General features: G+C 39.7%; 1 protein-coding gene across 5 annotated transcripts in view; it reads right to left on the bottom strand.

The window, feature by feature from the left end:
* Nucleotides 1–1,176: 1,176 nt before the first annotated feature.
* The window catches only part of LOC126203200 (lebercilin), a 201,566-nt gene continuing 175,473 nt past the window's right edge, over nucleotides 1,177–27,269 (bottom strand). For 4 of the 5 annotated variants that reach the window (XM_049937442.1, XM_049937443.1, XM_049937445.1 and 1 more), the window contains one exon: nucleotides 1,177–2,456. In XM_049937442.1, coding sequence (XP_049793399.1) covers nucleotides 1,560–2,456 — 897 coding nt within the window. In that variant the 3' untranslated portion in view covers nucleotides 1,177–1,559. The remainder of the gene's footprint in view (nucleotides 2,457–27,269) is intronic. The other variant, XR_007540240.1, reaches the window with a different exon arrangement.

Below are 27,269 nucleotides of genomic sequence, written 5' to 3'. Positions count from 1 at the left end.
GTGAAATTAGGGCTCATGTGGAGGCACACAGACAGTCATTTTTCCCTCACTCTATTTATGAGTGGAAAAGAAAGGAAATGACTAGTAGTGGTACAGAGTACCATCCACCACACACTATACAGTGGCTTGTGGAGTATATATGTAAGTGTACTTCTGCCAGTACCTCATGTCCTGTCTTCCAAACTCCAGAGAAGTTCTCTAGGGAAACATGTGGGATTAACACTCTTAGATGAAAATATATTATGGAGACAAGGCCTAGCCACAGAGTGTGGTATTGTTTCCAGAATGAGTCTTCACTCTGGATCAGAATATGTGCTGATATGAAACTTCCTGGCATATTAAAACTGTATGTCGGACTAAGACTTGAACTTGGGATCTTTGCCTTTCGCGGGCATGTGCTCAACCAACTGAGCTACCCAAGCACAACTCGTGACCTATCCTCACAGCTTTACCTCTGCCAGTAGCTCATCTTCTACCATCCATGGAGTCATGGTTGAGCACTTGCCTGACAAAAAGCAAAGGTCCCAGATTCGAGTCCTTGTCTGGTATAGAGTTTTAATCTGCCAGGAAGTTTAATATTGACACACCCTCCACTGCAAAGTGAAAATTCGTTCTGGGATCATCTCCACTCTCCTTGAAGTACTGCCAACTCTGCAACTTTTGATTATGTATATAATGTGAAAATAATTACTGAACCTAAGTGCTGCCAAAAGACTGTCACAGGTCTATGCAGTCCTTCTGAAAAATATGGAAATCACACAGTTCAGTGTTCATGGTGAATCCAATTTATTGACAATACCTATCCAGTCCTCAAAGTTAATATCTCCATTCCTGAGGGCTAACCTGAATCCACACTGCATTTCAAGCACAATACAATGAAGCCAATAAGTCAATAACCTCAGTGACATCATAGTGATACGCTTCTAGCACAAACGAAAAATGCAGAGTCACAAAGCCTTTACCCAGTGGCAAGCAAGAGACACCAGTTTGCATAACAACTATATAGTCGGCAGAATGATGCTTTCTGAAAAAAGTAAGTAAGTTCAAAAGTATTTATTCAGCATGTTGTTGCAAATTTATCTATGCTATCAGTTTTTATAATTGATTTTAATGAACTTTTATAAATTATTATTTCATGTGGTACTGTGTAAATATATTTATTGAATTCAAGGTTGTAATATGAAACACATGCCATATTTTAAAGCCCAACAGAAATATACTACACAGACACATCAACATTAGTATTATAAATTTTCTTGCATTAATATGTATTATCACAGTGTTTTCATGTGACTAGTTACACTGAAATGAATGATTTGTAATGTATCTTTCCAAGATCGTGCACATGTAACATAGTGGATGGCAAGTGTGCACTTATATACTGAGATATTCATTCAACTTATTAGCTTCTTCACTACCAACTGAATATTGCTTTAAAGAGTTTTGTTCTACCTGCATTGTTTTTTTGCATCAACAAAGTGTGGGTGTATTATAACTGGCTATTCATATCAAAATATACTCTATAAACAAAATGATTTTATCAAAAATACATAAATACTTCAAGAACTTCCAAATAACTCTCTCATCAGATTTGTTTTATTTTTAGCCCTGTCAATATCAATTTCAGTATCTTCTACGCCAACATCTGTATGGACATCTTTCCCTTTGTCTATAGCCTCCAAAGCAGCTAACAGCTCTCCTTTCCTGAATGTACTTTGCTTCTCTTCCTCTTTTATAGGTGCATGCTGTTTGATATTTATCTCAACATTCTCTTCTTTAATTACCGTATTTTTTGATACCCTTTTTGGTCTCTCAATTGAGTTGCAAGGCTGTTGAACAGTTTCGCTTTCACCACTACATATAGTTTCAGCCAAGGAAGGTGATCTTATAAAATTCTTTTCTTCCACACTGTGCTCTTCAGAGCTGTTGTTATGTGAGTGAGAGTTAGATGAAGTGGAGGTGTCGTTGAAATGAGTGTGTGCTGTGTCATTTATATTACCATTATTGTGTGATGTTTGTATTACATTATCAGAGCAATTTTTTAGAGAATTGTCTATTAGTTGTGATGTCACTGGACTGCTGCTGTAGCTCTTTGGAGTGTGTAAACTCGACACAAATTTCAATGGCTTTTCAGAAACATTATCTGAAAATTCCTTGCTTTGATCTGAATTCTGCTGCTCAAGTGGAGAAGACAGTCTACTAAGTTCATCAGTAGTGACAGTGTGCTCTTCTCGCTCTCCTACATCATCAAATAGCTCTCCACCAGACGAAACTATCGTCTGTTGTGAATCTGAGTCTGGGTCCTCCTGGATGGTTTGGTGGTCTTGATGACGCCTTCCATATTTTTGTTGCTTCAAACTATAACATGGTGTAGCTGCATTCAACTTCTTTGTTCCTGTGATCTGTAGCTGGTCCAGTTTTTCATCAGAAGATTGGGGTGTTACTTGATCTTGAACCTGCACATAAGACCAGTTTATTTATGGATACTGGGAAAGGAAATTCTTTGTTTTCAATTAACATATAGCCATACTTAAAAACTAGAAATCATTAAGCTATACTCCACAATTTATTCTGTACATAGGGATTGGGTTACAGAAATACCTCACGAATGGGGTGGGATTGGGATAGGGATGTATTGGGAATTGTTTGGGCACTAAACAGCATTGTCATCAGCACCCTCGTCCAAGATTTTAGTACTGTCGTATGAACAGTCTTTTCTTTTTAACACAAAAAGCAAAGGCCATACAAGTACAACCACAGATGTAAAAAAAATCAGAAACATTAGGAGAAGGTGGGGGGAGCTTCTCATTAACTTATGTTAACAATCAAATTAAAAAGACTGCCTGTTGGCAAATAAGCAAATTATAATTGAAATCAGGTATAATATAATTTAATTGTTGTTTGCTGAGGTTTTCATTAAGGAGGTATGCTTGCGTGCTTATCAGCCCTAAGCTATGACTGGCCGATTAGTCCGGTTTCTTGGCCAGTAAGCTCGAGTTTATGACTAATGCGTTCCCTCAAGTTACACACAGTATTGTTTAGGAGGGGATGAGCAAATTGGAAGTCAACTGAAGGAAGCAGAGGGGATAATCATTGACCAGAGCATATTTGGACAACAGTATACAGACAACCATCCCTTTGGGCAATACTAGAAAAATTTGTTGCAAATTTTCTTTGAATGTAAGGCTGTTCCTGCAGACCGTAGTGCTGGCGAAGCAAGCCCGCCAGCTCACCTAAAATAGCTGCCAATAAGAAGCACAGAATGGTGTCATGGGAGAACAGCTCGCTTTGTCTGCCACCTCTGACCTGGTTAGATATTCCTTCTCCCTACTCCACTGTAACATTATCATAATGGTTCCTCCAGATTGCCATCTGGCTACATTCCATGAGAGAAGCTACACAGCAGGAGTGGTGCATTTCCTATGATTATCTGTGTTACTATCATAGGAGGTGATGGGAAAAAAACATGGCAGTCATTTGAAAAAAGGTCAGCTGGTGAACACTGACATAATGAGTTCAAGTATAGTTTCATACTTCGACATTTACAGAGGTTAATGAATTTTTCTTGACAAAATGCTTCATCTGAGAATACTATTCTAATTGTGACTGGAAAATGAATTATTTCTAGATAAGTTGGAACTTAGTTCATATATGTGGCTGTTTTTTGAAAGAGCAGAGGATCTAAAACAAGTAAGGTGTATAGTGTGTGTGTGTGTGTGTGTGTGTGTGTGTGTGTGTGAGAGAGATTCTGTTACATATAGGTTTTATACTGATGGTCTTGTGGTGGATCAACTGAGAACCAACTAGAATGTTATGCTTCCCATGAGAATAAAATGCTTTGCTGAGATAGGAGATGCTCAATTAATAGTGACATGCCCCTTCAAGTATTTGAATAAGAGTATACAGGAACTGAATGTGCAGATCAAGCATATTGGGATATGTACTGAAGTTCATTTAATTTATGTGGCTTGTAATATATTTATGGAGTCAAATTTTTTTAATCTGTAAATGTGTTTTTGGGTGTACAATCATTTTTACTATTGAAAAATTGGCCGGTGCTGTACTGAGTTTAAGGAGAATGTCAAGAAATGCATAAAGATTAGTAGAATTCATTGGAAACTATCTTTAAGAAACCAAACAACAGCACAATTCAATTTGGAGAAATGAATTCATACTCTCATCTTAGTGGTTACTAAAGTCACAAAAATGTGCCAGTCTTTTTTATGAGCCTATTCTGACTATTCACAAAGGAAAAATACTCCTCAATTTTGTAGCATAAAATATATTTAAAATGAAAAGAGATTGGTATTCGAGGAAGTGATGTTGCCTTGACACCAAAGAGACCGGATGCTCAACATTGCTATTTAACGAGAGAAAGCTGGAGCCTCTAAAATGGCATTGACCCTCCACTTCCAGAAAAATCACTCAGCAGCCAGTGTTCCCACAAAACATATTGAGCATTATTCATCAGAGAAATGATTATTGCAGAAGGCATCCCCTCAAAAATAATGGATAATGATGAATACATTCATAATTCAGCTGATAAAGCAAAGCTATGTGGAGTATTATAAAATAAAAACGTAACAAACCCCTTAAAAGTAGCCAACACATTAAACAACTTTTTTGCAGGTGTTGCTGATAACACAATAAAATCAAACTTAAATAAGAATACCCAAGCCAGTGAATCCATACTATTATATAAAGGCAAGTTGTTGTTACCAAAATTCTCTAAAAACAGTTGACCAATTTACTTCACATTTTTGCACGATGCTCTAATGAACAATCAGATGGACACAGGCTACAATTTGTTTTAATATATATGTGCAATATAGGGTGACATAGCAGTCTGTTAACATTTGAAAATGCACTAATTCACAGACTAATGTAGGTAGAGAAGTAAAAATTGACACATGCACAAAATGATATGGGGATTTATTGAAACCAAAAATTATTGCAAAAACTGGCCAAGATGGCACTGGAAAGCAGTACGTCAGTGATGCTGCATGATATCTACAGATAAAATGACCTGTAGTGAGAGAGGGCGTCAGATCATCCCTAGCCTGGCTGATAAACACCTGCTGGAAAGTATGACTTTTAGGAAGGATGATGCTTCACCTCATACTGCTTCATGTGCGAAAGAGCTCTTGCCCACACTGTTTGGCGAAGATCGCCTTCTAAGCCACCATGTCTGTCAGGTTTGGCCTCCCTCATCCCCAGACCTCAATCTGTATGATTGTTGGTTTTGGGGTTATCTGAAGTTGCAAAAGTTACCACAATCATCTGACCTCATTAAGTATGCTAAAAGACATCTGACAGAAATTTCTCATCATGCCAATTGATATGATTTACATTGCTTTTCACAACATTGTCCCTCAACTAAAGGCATTGATGAATGACGGCCAACATGCTGAACATTTGTTATAAAGAACATCCACTTTGCTAAAATAAATTGGTATGCTAATTATTGCTTTTGTATGATATGAAACTGATCTGTTGGTCATTTTGTGCACTTTTTTTGGGTTCAATAAAACCCCGTCATTGCAAGCATATGTGTTAATTTTTACCCCTCTACCTACATTATTCCATGAAGTACTGATTTTCAAATTGTAACGAACTTTTGGGTCACTCTGCATATACAGGTGAAACACTGTTACCAAACATTAAAAAAATCTCACGATACTGTAATGAACATTCATATGGACATAGGCAATACACTATAATTCATAAATACATATGTAATATATAAATGGGAAATGCTGTTACCAAATATCTCAAGTTCCTGACCGATTTTCTTCAATTTTTACAGACTACTCTACTGAATATAAAGACCAAGATAGGCTACATATTTTTTTTAATGTTTATACTATATAAATGGGAAACACTGTTAAAAATTCTGAAAAAGTTCTTGAACTGACATAGACTACACATATTTTTGAATGACAATGTCGAAGTTCTATGTTAAGACTGACTATGAAAAAGAAATCGCTGTGATGTGCTTTAAAAATGTGGCGGTTTAGTGTTCTTTCTTGCAGTCAGTTTCAAGTACAATAGCAAGATATGTAAATAATTAAACAAATTGTTCTTTCTCCTTATACAAAATTTCAAACAAATATTGTACACACAAAGATGTGCTGTTTTGTTTCCTTCCTTGCCATCTGTGTTACAGAAAACTGGAAAGGTGTATTTATTGCTTACGGCATAGTCCATATCAATTCAGACAGGCTAGGAAAAAATTTTACCTTCATAGTCTCGGATATTATTGAATTTAGCATATGTTAGAATGAAGGACTAAGTAAGGAACACGTATCTTTTCTTGTTTTCTCAAAAAAAAAAAAAAAAAAAAAAAAAAAAAATTCTCCTCCGAGATACAGCCCTCCAAAGATGACACTGTGCATACCATTTTGAAGATGTGAATCTTGGAAAATTTTTTAAAATGCTGTATATCTGGAACAGTTCTAGATATTTTGTGATTACAAAGAAATCCTCCATTTGGACTTATCTGTCAAAGTTCTTTTACTGTAGCATCCTGAATTTTTTTTATAATTTATGGAATTAATAAAAAAAATGCCAATCCATAAAATTTTGATTTTTTCCTGTTGATTAGTACCATATAGTCCTACATTCCCTGAAAAGGAGAGGTTCCACTTTTAGGTTGAACAGGTTTTATAAACAATTGAAACTTTTGCCATACATAAAACCTGTTTTATTACCACATAATCACATAAAAGGCTCATAAAAATCAAAACCTAGCCTTATTTAAAATAATTTTAGTTTTGAAAGATGAATAAGAGACTCATTTTTCAAGCATTTTAAATGGTTCCAAAATGTATTTGAAATGTCCAAAGACTTAAAGGTTTCAATTTATACAACTTCTGTGCACTCTGTTTTGTACTGAAACTAGCCAGTCAACGAACTAATAATGTGTTCGACTGCTTCAGTATCTTCCTATGATGTAGAGTGATGCCTTCCTGTTGAACCAAGAGGAACTGGAGCACTCACAATTGTCAAAACATTGTCAACAGGAAGTGAGCACAGATGGTGTTGTTGCTGTCCTTCAGCTGGAAACCTCTACCCAGTTCACTACAATTTCATTTAACTCATAACTGGTGTCTATAATATCTGCAATCCGCCAATCACAAGTCATACCCACAAGCCACAAACATCCCCCTTCTCAGGTTGTGAATAAGAATATTATCCTGCTGTTTCTGAGGTATTAGCGGAACGAATGAAATGTCTTCTTTCTTGCTCTTTAAAGTTTGTGCAATATGAGTTCACCCATCATTTTGAGTCCAAAATTGTGTCTTCTGAATTCCTTTCACAGGAATAGTTTGTTTGGACCATTCTTTTTTCTGCTCACAGAATTCTTCGATTTCCTCTTTGGGCAAAAGAATGAGGGATGTGGATGTGTAAGATTTCATGAAGCTTGTAAAATCCTCAGCATTCTGAATTGCAGCTGTATTTGGTATGGAAAGATTGTGTTTTGTAGCATGGTCCTTCAGCAGGCCTCCTACACCATCACAAGCCCCTCCCCATGACCAGTATTACTGTATACCCAGTCAGTTGGCACAAGCGACTTACTCAATTCCAAAAACTGGTAACCATTTTTAAGATGACTAGTAGCACCATCAGATACAATGATGATCTCCTCTGCACCTGTTTGCAGTTGAAGAATTTTGCGCACTGCTAGCAAAGCATGTGCGGAGTCATGTCCTGTGTCATCACTTATATCTGCAACACTTGTGGTCTTGTTTTGAAAATATGTCACCCCTGTAAAAGTTGAAACCTGGTCATTACTCCAATGATACCCTTGTACTTCTTGTGGGAGAGTTACAGACCAGTTCTCAGCAAAATCACAGTGAAGCACTAAACATAGTTCTTCAGACTGTACACACACTTCTGCAATTTGTTGTTGTTGCAATTTCTTCAGAAGCTGTTGTGTTACTGCTTTCACTAACCATTTATCAAGTTCATCAATGAAACTGTCAAAGGCTATAGTTTCCTTAATTAGTTTATTTTCCTCCCAAGTCGCCTATGTAATTTCTGCAGAGTTATCTGCTATGTCTTCCCCCATGAACCATGGACATTGCCGTTGGTGGGGAGGCTTGCGTGCCTCAGCGATACAGATGGCCGTACCGTAGGTGCAACCACAACGGAGGGGTATATGTTGAGAGGCCAGACAAACATGTGGTTCCTGAAGAGGGGCAGCAGCCTTTTCAGTAGTTGCAGGGGCAACAGTCTGGATGATTGACTGATCTGGCCTTGTAACATTAACCAAAACGGCCTTGCTGTGCTGGTACTGCGAACGGCTGAAAGCAAGGGGAAACTACAGCCGTAATTTTTCCCGAGGACATGCAGCTTTACTGTATGATTAAATGATGATGGCGTCCTCTTGGGTAAAATATTCCGGAGGTAAAATAGTCCCCCATTCGGATCTCCGGGCGGGGACTACTCAAGAGGACATCGTTATCAGGAGAAAGAAAACTGGCATTCTACGGATCGGAGCGTGGAATGTCAGATCCCTTAATCGGGCAGGTAGGTTAGAAAATTTAAAAAGGGAAATAGATAGGTTAAAGTTAGATATAGTGGGAATTAGTGAAGTTCGGTGGCAGGAGGAACAAGACTTTTGGTCAGGTGATTACAGGGTTATAAATACAAAATCAAATAGGGGTAATGCAGGAGTTGTTGTTGTTGTTGTGGTCTTCAGTCCTGAGACTGGTTTGATGCAGCTCTCCATGCTACTCTATCCTGTGCAAGCTTCTTCATCTCCCAGTACCTACTGCAACCTACATCCTTCTGAATCTGCTTAGTGTATTGATCTCTTGGTCTCCCTCTACGATTTTTACCCTCCACGCTGCCCTCCAATGCTAAATTTGTGATCCCTTGATGCCTCAAAACATGTCCTACCAACCGATCCCTTCTCCTAGTCAAGTTGTGCCACAAACTTCTCTTCTCCCCAATCCTATTCAATACCTCCTCATTAGTTACGTGATCTACCCACCTTATCTTCAGCATTCTTCTGTAGCACCACATTTCGAAAGCTTCTATTCTCTTCTTGTCCAAACTGGTTATCGTCCATGTTTCACTTCCATACATGGCTACACTCCATACAAATACTTTCAGAAACGACTTCCTGACACTTAAATCTATACTCGATGTTAACAAATTTCTCTTCTTCAGAAACGCTTTCCTTGCCATTGCCAGTCTACATTTTATATCCTCTCTACTTCGACCATCATCAGTTATTTTACTCCCTAAATAGCAAAACTCCTTTACTACTTTAAGTGTCTCATTTCCTAATCTAAGCCCCTCAGCATCACCCGATTTAATTTGACTACATTCCATTATCCTCGTTTTGCTTTTGTTGATGTTCATCTTATATCCTCCTTTCAAGACACTGTCCATTCCGTTCAACTGCTCTTCCAAGTCCTTTGCTGTCTCTGACAGAATTACAATGTCATCGGCAAACCTCAAAGTTTTTACTTCTTCTCCATGAATTTTAATACCTACTCCGAATTTTTCCTTTGTTTCCTTTACTGCTTGCTCAATATACAGATTGAATAACATCGGGGAGAGGCTACAACCCTGTCTCACTCCTTTCCCAACCACTGCTTCCCTTTCATGCCCCTCGACTCTTATAACTGCCATCTGGTTTCTGTACAAATTGTAAATAGCCTTTCGCTCTCTGTATTTTACCCCTGCCACCTTCAGAATTTGAAAGAGAGTATTCCAGTTAACGTTGTCAAAAGCTTTCTCTAAGTCTACAAATGCTAGAAACGTAGGTTTGCCTTTTCTTAATCTTTCTTCTAAGATAAGTCGTATGGTTAGTATTGCCTCACGTGTTCCAACATTTCTACGGAATCCAAACTGATCTTCCCCGAGGTCCGCTTCTACCAGTTTTTCCATTCGTCTGTAAAGAATTCGCGTTAGTATTTTGCAGCTGTGACTTATTAAACTGATAGTTCGGTAATTTTCACATCTGTCAACACCTGCTTTCTTTGGGATTGGAATTATTATATTCTTCTTGAAGTCTGTGGGTATTTCGCCTGTCTCATACATCTTGCTCACCAGATGGTAGAGTTTTGTCATGACTGGCTCTCCCAAGGCCATTAGTAATTCTAATGGAATGTTGTCTACTCCCGGGGCCTTGTTTCGACTCAGGTCTTTTAGTGCTCTGTCAAACTCTTCACGCAGTATCTTATCTCCCATTTCATCTTCATCTACATCCCCTTCCATTTCCATAATACTGTCCTCAAGTACATCGCCCTTGTATAAACCCTCTATATACTCCTTCCACCTTTCTGCCTTCCCTTCTTTGCTTAGAACTGGGTTGCCATCTGAGCTCTTGATATTCATACAAGTGGTTCTCTTCTCTCCAAAGGTCTCTTTAATTTTCCTGTAGGCAGTATCTATCTTACCTCTAGTGAGATAAGCCTCTACATCCTTACATTTGTCCTCTAGCCATCCCTGCTTAGCCATTTTGCACTTCCTGTCGATCTCATTTTTGAGACGTTTGTATTCCCTTTTGCCTGCTTCATTTACTTCATTTTATATTTTCTCCTTGCATCAATTAAATTCAATATATCTTCTGTTACCCAAGGATTTCTATTGGCCCTCATCTTTTTACCTACTTGATCCTCTGCTGCCTTCACTACTTCATCCCTCAGAGCTACCCATTCTTCTTCCACTGTATTTCTTTCCGCCATTCCTGTCAATTGTTCCCTTATGCTCTCCCTGAAACTCTCTACAACCTCTGGTTCTTTCAGTTTATCCAGGTCCCATCTCCTTAAATTCCCACCTTTTTGCAGTTTCTTCAGTTTCAATCTGCAGCTCATAACCAATAGATTGTGGTCAGAATCCACATCTGCCCCTGGAAATGTCTTACAATTTAAAACCTGGTTCCTAAATCTCTGTCTTACCATTATATAATCTATCTGATACCTATTAGTATCTCCAGGATTCTTCCAGGTATACAACCTTCTTTTATGATTCTTGAACCAAGTGTTAGCTATGATTAAGTTATGCTCTGTGCAAAATTCTACAAGGCGGCTTCCTCTTTCATTTCTTCCCCCCAATCCATATTCACCTACTATGTTTCCTTCTCTCCCTTTTCCTACTGACGAATTCCAGTCACCCATGACTATTAAATTTTCGTCTCCCTTCACTACCTGAATAATTTCTTTTATCTCGTCATACATTTCATCAATTTCTTCATCATCTGCAGAGCTAGTTGGCATATAAACTTGTACTACTGTAGTAGGCATGGGCTTTGTGTCTATCTTGGCCACAATAATGTGTTCACTATGCTGTTTGTAGTAGCTAACCCGCACCCCTATTTGTTTATTCATTATTAAACCTACTCCTGCATTACCCCTATTTGATTTTGTATTTATAACCCTGTAATCACCTGACCAAAAGTCTTGTTCCTCCTGCCACCGAACTTCACTAATTCCCACTATATCTAACTTTAACCTATCCATTTCCCTTTTTAAATTTTCTAACCTACCTGCCCGATTAAGGGATCTGACATTCCACGCTCCGATCCGTAGAATGCCAGTTTTCTTTCTCCTGATAACGACGTCCTCTTGAGTAGTCCCCGCCCGGAGATCCGAATGGGGGACTATTTTACCTCCGGAATATTTTACCCAAGAGGACGCCATCATCATTTAATCATACAGTAAAGCTGCATGTCCTCGGGAAAAATTACGGCTGTAGTTTCCCCTTGCTTTCAGCCGTTCGCAGTACCAGCACAGCAAGGCCGTTTTGGTTAATGTTACAAGGCCAGATCAGTCAATCATCCAGACTGTTGCCCCTGCAACTACTGAAAAGGCTGCTGCCCCTCTTCAGGAACCACATGTTTGTCTGGCCTCTCAACAGATACCCCTCCGTTGTGGTTGCACCTACGGTACGGCCATCTGTATCGCTGAGGCACGCAAGCCTCCCCACCAACGGCAAGGTCCATGGTTCATGGGGGAAGAATGCAGGAGTAGGTTTAATAATGAATAAAAAAATAGGAGTGCGGGTTAGCTACTACAAACAGCATAGTGAACGCATTATTGTGGCCAAGATAGACACAAAGCCCATGCCTACTACAGTAGTACAAGTTTATATGCCAACTAGCTCTGCAGATGATGAAGAAATTGATGAAATGTATGACGAGATAAAAGAAATTATTCAGGTAGTGAAGGGAGACGAAAATTTAATAGTCATGGGTGACTGGAATTCGTCAGTAGGAAAAGGGAGAGAAGGAAACATAGTAGGTGAATATGGATTGGGGGGAAGAAATGAAAGAGGAAGCCGCCTTCTGGAATTTTGCACAGAGCATAACTTAATCATAGCTAACACTTGGTTCAAGAATCATAAAAGAAGGTTGTATACCTGGAAGAATCCTGGAGATACTAATAGGTATCAGATAGATTATATAATGGTAAGACAGAGATTTAGGAACCAGGTTTTAAATTGTAAGACATTTCCAGGGGCAGATGTGGATTCTGACCACAATCTATTGGTTATGAACTGCAGATTGAAACTGAAGAAACTGCAAAAAGGTGGGAATTTAAGGAGATGGGGCCTGGATAAACTGAAAGAACCAGAGGTTGTAGAGAGTTTCAGGGAGAGCATAAGGGAACAATTGACACGAATGGGGGAAAGAAATACAGTAGAAGAAGAATGGGCAGCTCTGAGGGATGAAGTAGTGAAGGCAGCAGAGGATCAAGTAGGTAAAAAGACGAGGGCCAATAGAAATCCTTGGGTAACAGAAGAAATATTGAATTTAATTGATGAAAGGAGAAAATATAAAAATGCAGTAAATGAAGCAGGCAAAAGGGAATACAAACGTCTCAAAAATGAGATCGACAGAAAGTGCAAAATGGCTAAGCAGGGATGGCTAGAGGACAAATGTAAGGATGTAGAGGCTTGTCTCACTAGGGGTAAGATAGATACTGCCTACAGGAAAATTAAAGAGACCTTTGGAGAGAAGAGAACCACTTGTATGAATATCAAGAGCTCAGATGGCAACCCAGTTCTAAGCAAAGAAGGGAAGGCAGAAAGGTGGAAGGAGTATATAGAGGGTTTATACAAGGGCGATGTACTTGAGGACTGTATTATGGAAATGGAAGAGGATGTAGATGAAGATGAAATAGGAGATAATATACTGCGTGAAGAGTTTGACAGAGCACTGAAAGACCTGAGTCGAAACAAGGCCCCGGGAGTAGACAACATTCCATTAGAACTACTGATGGCCTTGGGAGAGCCAGTCATGACAAAACTCTACCATCTGGTGAGCAAGATGTATGAGACAGGCGAAATACCCACAGACTTCAAGAAGAATATAATAATTCCAATCCCAAAGAAAGCAGGTGTTGACAGATGTGAAAATTACCGAACTATCAGTTTAATAAGTCACAGCTGCAAAATACTAACGCGAATTCTTTACAGACGAATGGAAAAACTGGTAGAAGCGGACCTCGGGGAAGATCAGTTTGGATTCCGTAGAAATGTTGGAACACGTGAGGCAATACTAACCATACGACTTATCTTAGAAGAAAGATTAAGAAAAGGCAAACCTACGTTTCTAGCATTTGTAGACTTAGAGAAAGCTTTTGACAATGTTAACTGGAATACTCTCTTTCAAATTCTGAAGGTGGCAGGGGTAAAATACAGGGAGCGAAAGGCTATTTACAATTTGTACAGAAACCAGATGGCAGTTATAAGAGTTGAGGGGCATGAAAGGGAAGCAGTGGTTGGGAAAGGAGTGAGACAGGGTTGTAGCCTCTCCCCGATGTTATTCAATCTGTATATTGAGCAAGCAGTAAAGGAAACAAAGGAAAAATTCGGAGTAGGTATTAAAATTCATGGAGAAGAAGTAAAAACTTTGAGGTTCGCCGATGACATTGTAATTCTGTCAGAGACAGCAAAGGACTTGGAAGAGCAGTTGAACGGAATGGACAGTGTCTTGAAAGGAGGATATAAGATGAACATCAACAAAAACAAAACGAGGATAATGGAATGTAGTCAAATTAAATCGGGTGATGCTGAGGGGATTAGATTAGGAAATGAGACACTTAAAGTAGTAAAGGAGTTTTGCTATTTAGGGAGTAAAATAACTGATGATGGTCGAAGTAGAGAGGATATAAAATGTAGACTGGCAATGGCAAGGAAAGCGTTTCTGAAGAAGAGAAATTTGTTAACATCGAGTATAGATTTAAGTGTCAGGAAGTCGTTTCTGAAAGTATTTGTATGGAGTGTCGCCATGTATGGAAGTGAAACATGGACGATAACCAGTTTGGACAAGAAGAGAATAGAAGCTTTCGAAATGTGGTGCTACAGAAGAATGCTGAAGATAAGGTGGGTAGATCACGTAACTAATGAGGAGGTATTGAATAGGATTGGGGAGAAGAGAAGTTTGTGGCACAACTTGACTAGAAGAAGGGATTGGTTGGTAGGACATGTTTTGAGGCATCAAGGGATCACAAATTTAGCATTGGAGGGCAGCGTGGAGGGTAAAAATCGTAGAGGGAGACCAAGAGACCAATACACTAAGCAGATTCAGAAGGATGTAGGTTGCAGTAGGTACTGGGAGATGAAGAAGCTTGCACAGGATAGAGTAGCATGGAGAGCTGCATCAAACCAGTCTCAGGACTGAAGACCACAACAACAACAACATCTGCTGTGTGTTCCAGGCCAAGTGTCTGTAAAGACAGTCTTCCCTTTCCAGGGTGTCACCACATTCTTGAAACAAAGAAGTCTCTCACTTTACAACACAAACTACTAATGACTTCACACGGCCAACAAAGGTGTCATGTCACGTACTCCACTAAGTTCTTCAAAGTTACCACACAAAGTTCAAAATTCGCGCAGTACACACATAAACAGAGATCTCTAGGTGGGTGTGAAACTACCCACTTAGGTCGTAGTGCATAAATTTTGATCTTCCAATATGTGAAGTTGTATAGTTGCTCTTATAAATTGCAAAAGTTTGGTTAATACTGTGAGTCATGTACCTCGTCACTTTCACAACTTTTTGACCTTCAACTGTTACAGTTTTAGCGTCTTTTTTGTTGGCAATCTGGCGAGAACACTCCCATTTATCTTCCAGATAAAATGACTGCACTATTTGAACTTGAGCTGCTACTACAGGATGACCATAAAAGGGATCTGGTCTTCCAAGGACTCCTTTTACAGACCTCACATTTCTTGATTTGTCTACCATGTACTTTGATACTGATGGAACGTGGTTCAAAATTGTTTTCTTTGAAAATTTCGCTGGAATCATAGTTGAAATTTGCACCTTTTCACTCTAGGATGCACAATATTCAACAGCTGAATTGATATTTGTGAAAAATTTCTGGCAAAAGGTGCAAGAATGCTTTGATTCATTTTCTTCTGAAGATGGAATTTCTACTTTGAAGAGTGTGGTCAGTTTTGCTGTAGTGTATTCACCCACAGCTTTAATAATTTCTCTGCACTTTCTTGATGCATAGAGCTTATAACTCGACTTCACTGACCAGGGTTTCTCAACAGGACTAAAACCTATCTCTATAGTTTACTGATTCAGGGTATTTAATTCTTCCTCTATTTATGCAAAATCTGCATCATCTGGACCATGGGTGGCTTCACCTTATTAAGATATTATCATTGTTGTTATTTTGTCAAAACATTTTGAACACACAAAGTCGTCACTGGAAACATCTTCACTTTGAAACAGAGTATTCAAATGTGAACACTTATTTCCAACCTGAACACAGTCTGTTTTTTGTTTGTCTTATGTATCACTCTTTTACGAGTATGCAAACTGTCAGCACAATTCACTTTCCTGTGGCCCCAGTTAGAAGACATTTCAAACAGTCCTTTTCACAAAACACAGTGCAACTGTGTCAACTGGCAAATTCCTCACGAAAACATACAACTTCCTGGGTGGTCTCAGATTTCTTAGAAGCTTCTTCAGTAAACAAATTAGCACTGAACAACTAAAATACAGAAACCTGAGATGAAAAACCATGACAAAGACACTGACAAAAAACTACAACAAAGTGTAAGAAATATCTGCAACAATGAAAGTGAAAAGAAATAACAGCAACAAAGAAAGTGATAAGAAATAACTGCAACAAAGACAATAGTAATAAACATTGTAACAAAGAAATTAGTAAGAAACAACTTCAGTGAAGACGGACTTTACCGCTGAAAGTTAAAAAAATTATTTTTAAAAAAAATTATTTTTAAAAATAAAACCTGTCCAAACTAAAAAGTGGAAGCTCTCCTTTACAGAGAATATAGTACTACATGGTACTAATCAACATAAAAAAATCTAACTTTTCTGGATAGGAATTTTTGAAAAAAATGTTTATTTCTGTAAATAATAAAAAAAATTCAAAATGCGACAGTAAAAGAACTTATTATGTCCACACGGAGGATACCATTGTAATCATACAGCAATTATCTTTCAAATAAAAAAAAAAACCTCTAATAAAATCTCTATAACTGTTACAGAGATACTGCATTTAAAAAAATTTTCCAAAATTCCCATCTTCAATATGGTATCTGCTGTGTCATTTTTGGAGGCCTGAATCTTGAGGCAGGAAATTTTTTGGAGGCAAAATAAATAAATAAATAAAAATAAATAAATAACATGTTTCTTACTTAATCCTGAATTTTAACATATGCTAAATTAGATAACATTCAAGACTATGAAGGTAGCCCTCTGCCTAAAGTGATACAGATTATGCCTTACAGACTTCTGATTAGAATTGGCCTACTACCAAAAGATTCTGAATTGTCTGAAACTGTGTAATACCCTATCCATTTGCAGATTAAAACTGTGCAAACTACTGTCACTGAAGCTACTATCCTCACAAATTCGGCAGCTGGAGAGGTCTCTCTCATACCTGTACTGATGATTCAAACTGATTTACCCATTCATTTTAAATAACTTCAGTTCCCAATGAAGGTTGGTTGGCTGGTTTAGGGGGTGGGGTGGGGACCAAGCAGCGAAGTCATCGGTACCATTGGACTAGGAAGGATTTTGTTTGCAATAACAATAAACAAGGCTCAAACTCAGACAGAGGAGTAAGAGGCCAGGGGGAGGGGGTCGTGGAGGGGGATGAACATAGATGGGGTGGGTGGGTGGAGGAGATGGATAGAGGCGGGGGGAGGTGATCAACAAAGAGAGGGAAGGAGGGCAAGGGTAGAGAGAGGGGGACAAGGAGTTTGGGTTTGCTACTATTTTATAAGTGAATGTAGAGGGACAATGCATATCAGCTCTGTCTCACAAGATGAAGTAGTGAAAGCAATAAAAGGACACTGATGGTGTCCCTGCAACAGTCTTAAAGGAGAGTGGACCAAACCTAATTGAAATACTTACACACTTTCCATGATGTATTGAAAACATCTAAGTTATTCCAATACATAAAAAACTGTGAGAGGAATACTGTAAATAACAATTTCCTCTTGCATTTCAAAAGTATCAGAAAAAGTTGTGTATGACAACTTATGAAATTTGTAAATAAAAACGATATCCTATGTAATGAACAAAATGTATTCAGAGATAAAGAGATCAACAACAGCAGCCATTTATGAGTGCATCAGTTACATACTAAGCCTGACAGACATGAAACAGGAATCAATAGGAGTGTTCATTGACCTATAAAAAGCTAGATTCTGCTGTCAAAGCTTGAAAAATATGGCAGTCGATGTCCACAAATGGATCAGTTCCTCCCTAAGCAATCTTAAGCAAGCAGTGTGCATCAAGCACACAAATGTCAACCTGAAAACGGTTTCTGTACACTTGTCATACAACAAACATACAACAAAACAAACAAACAGTGTACCCCAACGATCAGTAATGGGACATCATCTACTCTTTCTGAACATAAATTATCTAAGCTTAAATGTGGATGCTCATAAAACAATCATATTTGCAGATGACACTACAATTCTGTCAAAAGGGAAAAGTAAGGAAGAATTAAAGCAACCAGTAAACACTGTCACAAAACAACTTACACCTTATAACAAATAATAAACTATTGCACTAAAATTCCACAATGCTCCAAACAAGGATATGTACATCCCATCTGTCTCCATCATTGATGAACCATGTGATACTGGTATGGAAAAGCAATTCTTAGGACTATGGCTGCAAAGCAATGTAAAATGGAATAAACATACTGAATACATTAATATGAAACTGAGCAAGACATGCTACCTTCGTTGCTCATTAAAATCCTGCTGTAGTGATAGATGAGTAATGAACCCATTTCAGGCCTACTTTCATTATCACCTTAAATATGGGGTCACTTTCTTGGCAAACTCTAAAGCAGCTACCAGCACTTTTGAACTACAAAAAAGAGCCATTAGAATCAGGTTTGGATGCAAACCTTGACACTCACGTAAACCCCTACATATATCTCTGGTACTGCTCCTTTACCATGTATCTAGATTATGGAAACACTTATGTTCTTTAAAATAAATGGATAGGTAACACCTGCAGATTACAGAAATACTGTGAGATCCATAATTACTTTACTAGACAAAACAAAAACATATATACGATCCAAATCAAAACAACGCTGTGTCAAAATGGTACTTTACACATGCGAGTTATTATATTTGGAAAATCTATGCCAAGCCTTCTTAAATATAGCCTTAAACCATTGCAATGGGTGACAATAGCATCACATTAGTCAAAACTTCAACACAAGCCTTGTTTCATGTTCTAAGTAAGTCTGTGCATAGAGCAGCCTAAAGAGTGTCTACTGTAATTTATCAAATGAATAAATAAAATGCAGGCTGGCAATAGCAAGAAAAAGGGAGTCTGAACAGAGAAATTTGTTAATATCTGATATAAACTACACTACTGATAAGTTTTTTCTGGAAGTATTTGTCTGGAGTGAAAGGTAGATGATTAGTTGCGTAGACAAGAATAGAATGGAAGCTTTAGAAATAGGGTGGTAGAAAATAGTGCTGAGGATCAGATGGATCTAGATCAAATAACTAATGAAGATACAGTGAAAATAACTGGGGAGAAAAATACACAATGCGACAATTTGGCAGCTAAAGATTGGATCAGCTGATGGGCACATACTGAGATATCATGGAATAGTCAAATTGGTAATGGAGGAAAGTGTGAGGCATAAAAATTTTAGAGCGAGATTAAGGCTTGACTACAGTAAGCAGATTCAAGGAGATGTAGATCATAATAATTATTCTGATATGAAGAGGTTTGCATGGGACAGGCTAGCATAGAAAACTGCATCAAACTAGTCTTCAGACTTAAGATCACAACAACTATCTCATTCACTTATACAATGGTAATCCCAAAAGTAAAGTCTCCTATTTTCTTATAAGTACATACACCTGTTTATTTCTAAAAAGGTTTACGTCAGTTTACAGTTTGAACATTTAGCTATTTTTCGACACAATCACCATTTCTGTTGATGAATTTTTGTATACACTATGGCAGTTTTTGTATGTCCATGTCATACCAGCTCACCGCCATGCTGTTCAGAAAGTTATGAACCTCTTCTTTCACCTCGTCGTCGGAGCTGAATCGCTTTCCAGCCAAATGTTCTTTTAACTTAGGGAACAGGTGATAGTCACTGAGTGCCAAGTCAGGACTATAGGGCGGGTGGGTGATTATGTTCCACTAAAACTGTTGCAGGAGAGCAACAGTTTGACAGGCGATGTGTGGGCAAGCACTGTCATGGAGTATATGTACGCCCTTTCTCAACATTCCTCGTCTCCGGTTCTGAATTGCCTGTTTGAGTTGAGTCTCACAGTACCTGTCTGCGTTAATTGTGGTCCCAGTCGACCAGCAATACCCCTTTCTCATCCCAAAAAACGGTTGTCATGACTTTACCTTACCGGCAGACTGTGTTTGTTTGAATTTCCACAGCTTGGCGAAGAAGTATGCCGCCACTGGTGATTGTTGCTTGGTCTCAGGTGTGAAGTGGTATGCCCAGGTTTCATAACCCGTGACAATTGAGTCCAGAAAGTTGTCCTGTTCGAATGCAAGGCGGCGAAGAAATGCGCAGTCAGTCAGCATGCATGGCACCCATCTTGCACACACCTTCCAGTAGTTCAATGTCTTCGTTAAAATTCTGTGAGCGGTGCTTCGGGAAACCACAGGAACCACTGTGCAGAAATCATCCAGGATGATCCGCCGATCTTCACGCATTGTCTCCACAGAAATTGGTGGTCTCCTGCTCCTTTGTTCGTTGTGAATTTCGGTCCAACCAGCTGCAAACAACCTACACCACTTACAAACATTTTTGACATCCATGCACAACTCACCATACACTTCCATCAATTGACAATGGATTTCAATCGGCACAGTGCACTTTGCATTCAAAAACCGGATAACTGCGCACAATTCGCACTTGGCGGTAACATCCAACGGGAGCTCCATTCTCAACGGCTGCCAAGCCAAGGCTGAGTGCCTCAGCGTGGCGTACGCATGTTTACAAACAGTGCATGAAGCACTCTTCATAACAATTAACAATGTAACGAACTGCCACAAAAACAGAGTTCTGTAATGATAAAAAAAATAGGAGATCTTACTTTTGGGATTACCCTCGTAAAAGACATCCTTTCTTCAAATTATGTTTCTAAACGGCATGTCATTAAAATTTCATCACAGTATAAATATATAATATGCCAAATATATGACACTTATCAAGTAAGCATGTCAACAAACACCGAATGAAATCAAAGATGTGCTGCAGGAAAATAGCAGGTCACTATAGTCCATGCGAAAGAGTAACGGAGATTCTCAGGAAACTTAATTGGTTTTCTTAATGAGGAAAATGACATAGTTTATGCAAAAATCTGCTGGGCTTATTTAGACAGCCTGTATTCCATGAAGACTGTGTAACCATTTCGCTGCCACCATCATTTATTTTCCATTGCGAGAATAAGATGAGAACAGGTGAGCAACAGAGCTTTTTTTCCTTACTCACTATGTGAATGGAGTAGGGCAGAACACTGTTACTAATGAAGCAAGGAACTCTTCAGTGTGCTCTGTGTAGTGGCTTATGGATTACATCTGTGGATGTAGATTGTGGACAAAGGAGAAAAACTGTAACAGTACATAGTATACCATGATAATGATAAAATTAGAGTCCAGGAGAATTTTGAAAATTGGAAGACAACAGAATTTCGTCCACTTGTTGCATGAGATGAGATGACAATGAATGACAATTTATATAAGTGTACTGGGCAGAAAAAAATCACCAATCCTGCTGTCAGCACGCAATACAAGGAGACATAGGTAGAAGGGACAACTACAAATGTCACAAAAAAAGCAAAAATGCTAATAAAGCAACCAATTGCTGCATAAAGTATTCCACATATCAGAGAGAGGGCAGAAATTACAAGAATGCTCATCACTTCAGCTATCTGTATGCAAGCCAAATACTATTGGAAGGATGCAATGGCCATAGTAATTATATGAAATCACTTTTATTCAGGGCGTCTGTATAGTAACCAAGTAATAAAGGAAATAAGCCGCTCATGATTTCATATGTAAGGAGACAAGAGAATCGTACAGAAGGTGCAGTGTAAGCAATACACGGAACAAATGATGTGAGCAGTACAAACTAAGAGAACACAGTGAGAGCGAATCAATGCTGCTCCGGAAGTATATAGGTGCTAGTCGCTGGTAAAAGGTGCAATGGAGACGGTGCCGTATGCACGGTTCCTACATGTAGCTTCCAGTGGGCGGCCCATCCTGATGCAGTTGGCCTGTGCTGATACATATGCATGGCGACACTATGCTCGGTGCACTGACACTCACATGCATTTGTAGCAGGATACAGCACACCTCTTCCTCATACAAAGAGGGCACCCAAACAGAGAAGACGCTGGCAGCCCGACCAGAGGCACATTCATTGGATCCGGTGCAATGGCAGCCAGTGCCAATGGTGGGGGAGGGACAAACTGCTGGGCAGGCACCAAAGCATAGGGCCGGAATGTGCGAAGGTGACACACTCAGGACAGTGGGCTCGTGCAGCACCCCGACAACAGCACCAGGAGGAGAGTGCCATTGCCATCTCTTTGTCGTCACCAGCAGGCACATCCCAATGTGAAGGACAAGGGGCTGGACCCACTGGCAATGATCGCTGAGGTGATGATAGCAAGGGGGCCAGTGGAGGCAACCCGACCAGAACTGCAGGCTAGGGCAACGGACCCAACGCCCAAGATGAACCAGCAACAGGTGCTGGGAAGCTGGAACCCCAGGGAAGAATCCACAACCAACTTTTTCATTTGGGATCTGAACAAACACACTATTCATTCCGCCTCATCACTTGATTGATAATGGAACAGTGGAGCCGTAACATGACAAACACTGTAATGGGAACAAAACTGAAATGTGTGAGAAATGAAATGGGGCCTGTTATTAGGAACTAGGGTACAAGGCAACCCCTCAATACACACAACTTTGAACAGTGTACGAATTGTGATCTCAGCCGATATCGACACACACCAGAGAATGTAAGGAAACCAGGCAGATGCATCCACAGCCAAGAGCCAATAGGAACTCAAGATGAGACCCACAACGTCTACACGAAAGTGTCCCCATGGCTAGTGTGGAGCAGGAAAGGGGGGCAGAGACGCCCTGGGAGCTACCTGTTGGGCATGAAGCTCACAAGCTGCGACAAAATGGACAATTTCATCATCAATCCCTGGCCAAAAAAACATTTTTCCTAGCTAACAGTTTAGTGTTGCAAACTCCCTGATGGAGAGGCAATACTATAAGGAAAAATAGTTGTGCTGGGAGTCCAAAGCCTGATCCAGCAATTCATCTAGCCACCCGCTGAACGAACTGAACCACCTGGCGGAGAACCGTGTTGGTAGCAACGGTAGCTGCTGTGTACGAGCTCATAATTGGGAAATCCTTGACCATGGCCCGCGTTTCAATATCAAGTTGTAAGCAAAGCTTACAAACTACTCTTGGGATCAGGACCCAGAGGAAGGCGGGACAACACGTCCACATAGGCATGTTTAGAAGTTGGTCGAAAATGGATTTCATAATTGTAGTGAGGCAAGAACAGTGCCCAGTGTTGTACGCGGTGTGCTGCCTTGTCAGGCAAGGAAGTATGAGGATTAAATAAGGAACTAAGGTTTTATGGTCAGTAACAAAGGGCAACTTGGAGCTATACAAAAAAAGTACGAAAGTTCTGGTGAGCACAGACTATGGCAAGACCCTCTTTCTCACCACCTGAGGGTAATGCTGCTGGGCCAGAGTGAGAGATTTACAGGCAAAAGCAACAGGTCATTCAGAGCCGTCAGCTTACTGGTGTGCTATGACCGCGCAGAGGCTGTACTTTGAGGCATCATCGCCAAAACTATGTGCTCATCCAGAGAGAGCATAGCAACACAAGGGGCCAAGAGTAGTTTGTATTCGAACATTTGAAAAGCACATATGCGATCTGGGCTCCAGCAAAATGGTACATTCTTGCTTAACAAGGCATGCAACAGTTGGATGAATGTGGTTGTTCCCAGCAGAAATTTAAGGTAGTGGGCTATCTTCCCTATGAAGGTCTGAAGCTCCTTCATGGAAGAGGGGCAAGGCATAGACATAACAGCAAGGATGTGGTCTCACAGAGGACAAACCCCATCCCACAAGACCTTGAATCCCAAATTAACAATAGAAGGTTGGAAAAACTGAGATTTGGCGAGGTTACACTGTAAGCCTGTGGACTGTAAGACAGAAAACGAAGTGTGCAAATTTTTAATGTGATCAGCTGTGGAGGAGCCCATAACAACAATATCATCCATATAATTAATGCAACCAGGGACACGCATAGCCAACTGCTGTAAAAATCATCGAAAAATAGCAGGGACACTAGCAACATCAAAAGGAAGGCACAAATATTGATAGAGACCTAGAAGAGTATTCAAAACCTGAAATTACTGAGGCTCTTCATCCACAGGAACCTGCAGACTTGCTTCGGACAAATCAATTTTAGAAAAGTATTGGTCACCTGATATTTTCACATACAGTTCCTGCGCATTGACAGTAGTATTGAAGTCGCCACAGAGGCAAAGTTTCCCTGATGGCTTATGAACTACAAGCAGTAGAGATGACCATTCACTAGCTATAACAGGTTGCACCACCACTAGAGATTGAAGTCTTTCCAATTCTGCTTTCACTTGATCTTTCAGGGTGACAGGAATACGATGCACATGACAAAAAAGAGGCTGGGCCATGATTTTCAAAGAAATATCAGCAGAGAAATTAGTCGCATACCCTATACCTTCCAAAAACAAGTCCGAAAACTCCTCACACAGTGTTTCCAACTGAGAATACGGTACCTGAATGGACACAAGATGAACTGCGTCAGTGACACAAAATCCAAATGTCTGAAATGTGTCCATCCTGAACAAGTTCTCCACACCAACATCAGCAACCAGAAAAAAGGAACGAAACGAACCACTGATTTGTAGAGGAAGATGTTGTACATTTTCCCAACAGTACAATGTGCTGTTTGTTGTAAATGACCAGCTTCCGCCTAAATTTCCATAGGTTTGAGAATTCAATAACATCGCTGTGTTGACCTGTAACTGGAGTACTTGGCGACAAATACTTAACTTGATAAACAACTTGGGAGAAGTCAAAAGCGTTGATGTCACACAGTTTACGTCCATGTCCCTATCCTGAGCAACCTTCAGTGAATGACACAGAGGCAATGTGGTCTTTCTTCTGGCAAGCATTACAAGTAGCCCAGCACTTAGGGCACATCGAATGTTCATGCTGGACAAAACAGAAAGGACAAGACAGAAACAGAGAACGCTGATGCTGGCACTGTGGCGGTCATGGCTGCTTGGGCTGGCCTTGGTCTACTCAGCGCCGGGCCACATGTTTACTGCTGCCACTGCATTTTCCTTGCACAAGCTATCTGTCATCCTTCCAGGCACACCTTGTCACATCACCTCACGCTTCAATTTGGTCACCCATTGCCCATGAAACTTCAAAAGATTGTGCTACTTGCAAAACTTCTGCCAATGGGGTGTTTTCACAGAGTAAAGCCTTCTGGCACACTTCCTTGTTCATAGATAAACAGATAATTGTGTTGCATGCTACGGAGTCTGCATAAGAGACATTGTGTTGGTCACTGATGTACTGAAAAATATTTTGCAAATAAGAGTTTGACTGCATGAACAATGAAAATGTAGTACGCAACTGACTTTTTTCCTTTCATCATTTTGTGGAGGTGTCAGCAAGAAAAAGTTTCCTACAGGTTTGAGATTATATGTATACTGCCAGGAAGTCGTTAAGTGTTCTCATTCTTAAATACTGGATGAATACAGTCTGAGCATTTGCACACAATGCATTGTGATGCCTGACGACACTTACACAGCTTCTACCTGTAATACTGTATCAAATACTGTGTCAAACCTTTAACATAAGATTATATGTCTTTAACGGGTAGATCATCATATCACTCTAAATTTTTTTAATTCAGGCGGTCATCATACCTAATTCCTTTCTCAACTCTTTACCTTTTCTCTCATTCAACATTATGTACTGAGTCTATAACTAAATGGAATATACTGGGGTATTCCCATCATCTGATCACCTTAGGTAGTCCATTATATGGCATTCATTTCAGAAACCAAGTTGTTTATTCTGCTGGTAGAAGTCTAATATGTTTCTCAGACAGACTGTTAAAAATGGATAAACACCTTATACACCAGTTGTAAGATATCATTCCTGGCCTTGCTGTGGAGTCATCCTCTCGATTATTGGGGACGACACAGCTCGTTCCCAACAACTGGTGGAAGGCTGTTTTGTTCAAACTGGGGATGAGAGATTGGTCTTTCCATTGTCCACCTAACTGGCTTATGAGCAGGGCCTACTATGCTGAATTAAGGGCTACCATCTTCTTCTTGACAGTAGGTGTTTTCTAGCACCTGTTGGAAATAAATTTGCAAGAAATTCTGGCAGGAAGCAACATTTTGCAGAGAGGTGGCACCAATGGGAGCACGTAATGGCCACTGAAAACGCCTGCTTTCTTCTCCTGAGGCTAACTGGTTGTGAAGCCAAAAAGTTAAAACAATTTGGTGGAGCTGCTCGCAGTTTGCGGAACTGAGGAGTCGACTGGCAACCCTCTTGGATATAGAAAGCAAGTTGGGTGCCCTCTAAGGAAAAGGTGCTATTTTAGTGTGTTAGTGTCCTTTGTACGCCCCCGGTAGCTGAGTGGTCAGCGCGACAGACTGTCAATCCAAAGGGCCCAGGTTCGATTCCCGGCTGGGTCGGAGATTTTCTCCGCTCAGGGACTGGGTGTTGTGTTGTCCTAATCATCATCATTTCATCCCCATCGACGCGCAAGTCGCCGAAGTGGCGTCAAATCGAAAGACTTGCACCAGGCGAACGGTCTACCCGACGGGAGGCCCTCGTCACACGACATTTCCATTTCCATTTGTACGCAACAAAGTTACTTGTAATAAAAGCCTACCCAAAAAGCATGTTTCCATATGCACATGTGGAATTCTTTCCAATGTGTGTGTGTGTGTTTTTTTTTTTTATTTTTTTTTTTTTTAAAAAAGAAATGTGTTGCAATTTAGTGGTCATACATGTCAGTAGAAAGATTCCTTATATTAGAGTGTGGTGCTATTAGCTAGCTGGAGATGTTGTTTAGTGAAAGTGATGTACTTCGTTAGGTTTAATTGAAACTTAACTGAAGTCAATGAAATTGTATTTGTTTCTATCGAAACTTCATGTTGTGTTCTTGTGAGACTTCTTAACAATGGACTTTGAACTTTTATCCTGTGTTATCATTGTGGAGATTATTGGTGTAATTTGGCAGATATCAGTTGGAAACATTGTACTGACTGTTAGTGGTATATATTTTCCTGTCCAGTTGCCAGGTCTCCTAATACTCTTGAATGCAAATGGATAGCTATAGGGCTTCAATTATTGGTTTTGGAGTAGTGACAAAATTAGACCTGACTTGCATGTCGAAGTGAGATTGGTAACCTTTACTGAGGCTGGTGACAATAATGCAGCAGTGTAGAAATTGATTCAAGTCTGTTAACAAATGGTTCATGGTTAATCTTGGGTGCAATTTGTTGCATAATTTGTTTCACATCATGGCAAGTTGGGCTGCTGCGGCAAGTGAGACTTCATGCAACACCATGACATTTCACAGCGACAAAAGACTAAAAAGCCTATAGGTTTGTAAATCTTCCCCTTTAATGCACATTTGTGTGAATAATTCTGCTAACCTCACAGGTGTTTAACTTTATCTGTGTTTCAAATGGTTTTACCCACTAAT

The sequence above is a fragment of the Schistocerca nitens genome, chromosome 9, assembly GCF_023898315.1.
Source record: "Schistocerca nitens isolate TAMUIC-IGC-003100 chromosome 9, iqSchNite1.1, whole genome shotgun sequence".
Taxonomy (NCBI): domain Eukaryota; kingdom Metazoa; phylum Arthropoda; class Insecta; order Orthoptera; family Acrididae; genus Schistocerca; species Schistocerca nitens.
Note: the sequence above shows the minus strand (reverse complement) of the source record. Positions and strands in the feature narration are given on the sequence as shown.